Source organism: Pteropus vampyrus, unplaced genomic scaffold (genome assembly GCF_000151845.1).
Source record: "Pteropus vampyrus isolate Shadow unplaced genomic scaffold, Pvam_2.0 Scaffold1000010397, whole genome shotgun sequence".
NCBI classification, from domain to species: Eukaryota; Metazoa; Chordata; class Mammalia; order Chiroptera; family Pteropodidae; genus Pteropus; species Pteropus vampyrus.
This window is the reverse complement of record NW_011924799.1, coordinates 1-814: the sequence shown is the minus strand read 5'-3', so window position 1 is coordinate 814 and position 814 is coordinate 1. Positions and strand designations below refer to the sequence as shown.

Genomic DNA, 814 nt, shown 5'->3' with positions numbered 1-814 from the left:
CGGCCCGGGCCGGCCCCGCGCCCCGCGCGCCCCCCGCGCCCTCTTGCGCGGGCTCACCGGGTGCGTAGCGCTTGCCAGGCGGCGTCGATGTCGGCGTACAGGTTCTTCTCGGAGGGCCTGCCCGAGCTGGCGCCGTAGCCCGAGTAGTCGTAGGAGAAGACGTTGCAGTTGATGCGCGAGCCCAGGCCGATGTAGAAGCTGCACATCTGGCCCAGGTCCACGGCGTTGCCGTGCGAGAAGAGCAGCGTGTAGCGGCCGGCGGGCGCGCAGCGCACGAACATGCAGCCCAGCCGGTTGTCGCGGGCCGTGCGCGAGAAGAACACCTCGACGGCGTCCAGCTCGCGCTGCGAGTACTGCCAGTCGGCGCGCGCGCTCAGGTGCAGGCTGCACGCGCCCGGGCCCGCGCCGTCCTCGGCCGGCGGCGCCGGGGCGGCCGCGGGGGCCGGGGCCGGGGCCGGGGCCGGGGCCGGGGCCGCGGCCGCGCCCGGGCCGCGCTGCTCGGGCGCCAGCACGGTGTAGGTGGGCTCGGGCGGCAGGAAGGCCAGCTTGGCGGTGATGCGGCTCGGGCAGGGCGGGCAGCAGAAGAGCCAGCACAGCTCGCCCAGCGAGAAGCCGCTCATCCTTGGGCCGGGCTCGGGCATCGGGGCGGCCGGGGCCCGCCGCCGGCCCGGCAGGCAGGCAGGCAGGCGGTGGCGCGGCGTGTGCGGGCGCGCGGAGGGTGCAGCGTCCGCCCCGGCGGCGGCGGCGGAGGCGGGGCCGGCGGCGGGCGGGGCGGGTCGGGGCGGGTCAGCGCACGGCCGCGGCCCGCGCGCGG

The 814-nt window shown here is 79.4% G+C and overlaps 1 protein-coding gene across 1 annotated transcript; it reads right to left on the bottom strand.

Annotated features, from left to right (window-relative positions):
* Positions 1-49: 49 nt before the first annotated feature.
* LOC105311780 (protein ABHD17C) lies at positions 50-701 on the bottom strand. Its single transcript, XM_011387685.2, has one exon. The coding sequence runs from the start codon at positions 639-641 to the stop codon at positions 54-56; it is 588 nt and encodes a 195-aa protein (XP_011385987.1). The 5' UTR covers positions 642-701; the 3' UTR covers positions 50-53.
* Positions 702-814: the final 113 nt, after the last annotated feature.

Bases quoted from the DNA above. Each gene is read 5' to 3' on its own strand.
- LOC105311780 (XM_011387685.2), bottom strand. From the start codon at position 641: ATGCCCGAGCCCGGCCCAAGGATGAGCGGCTTCTCGCTGGGCGAGCTG.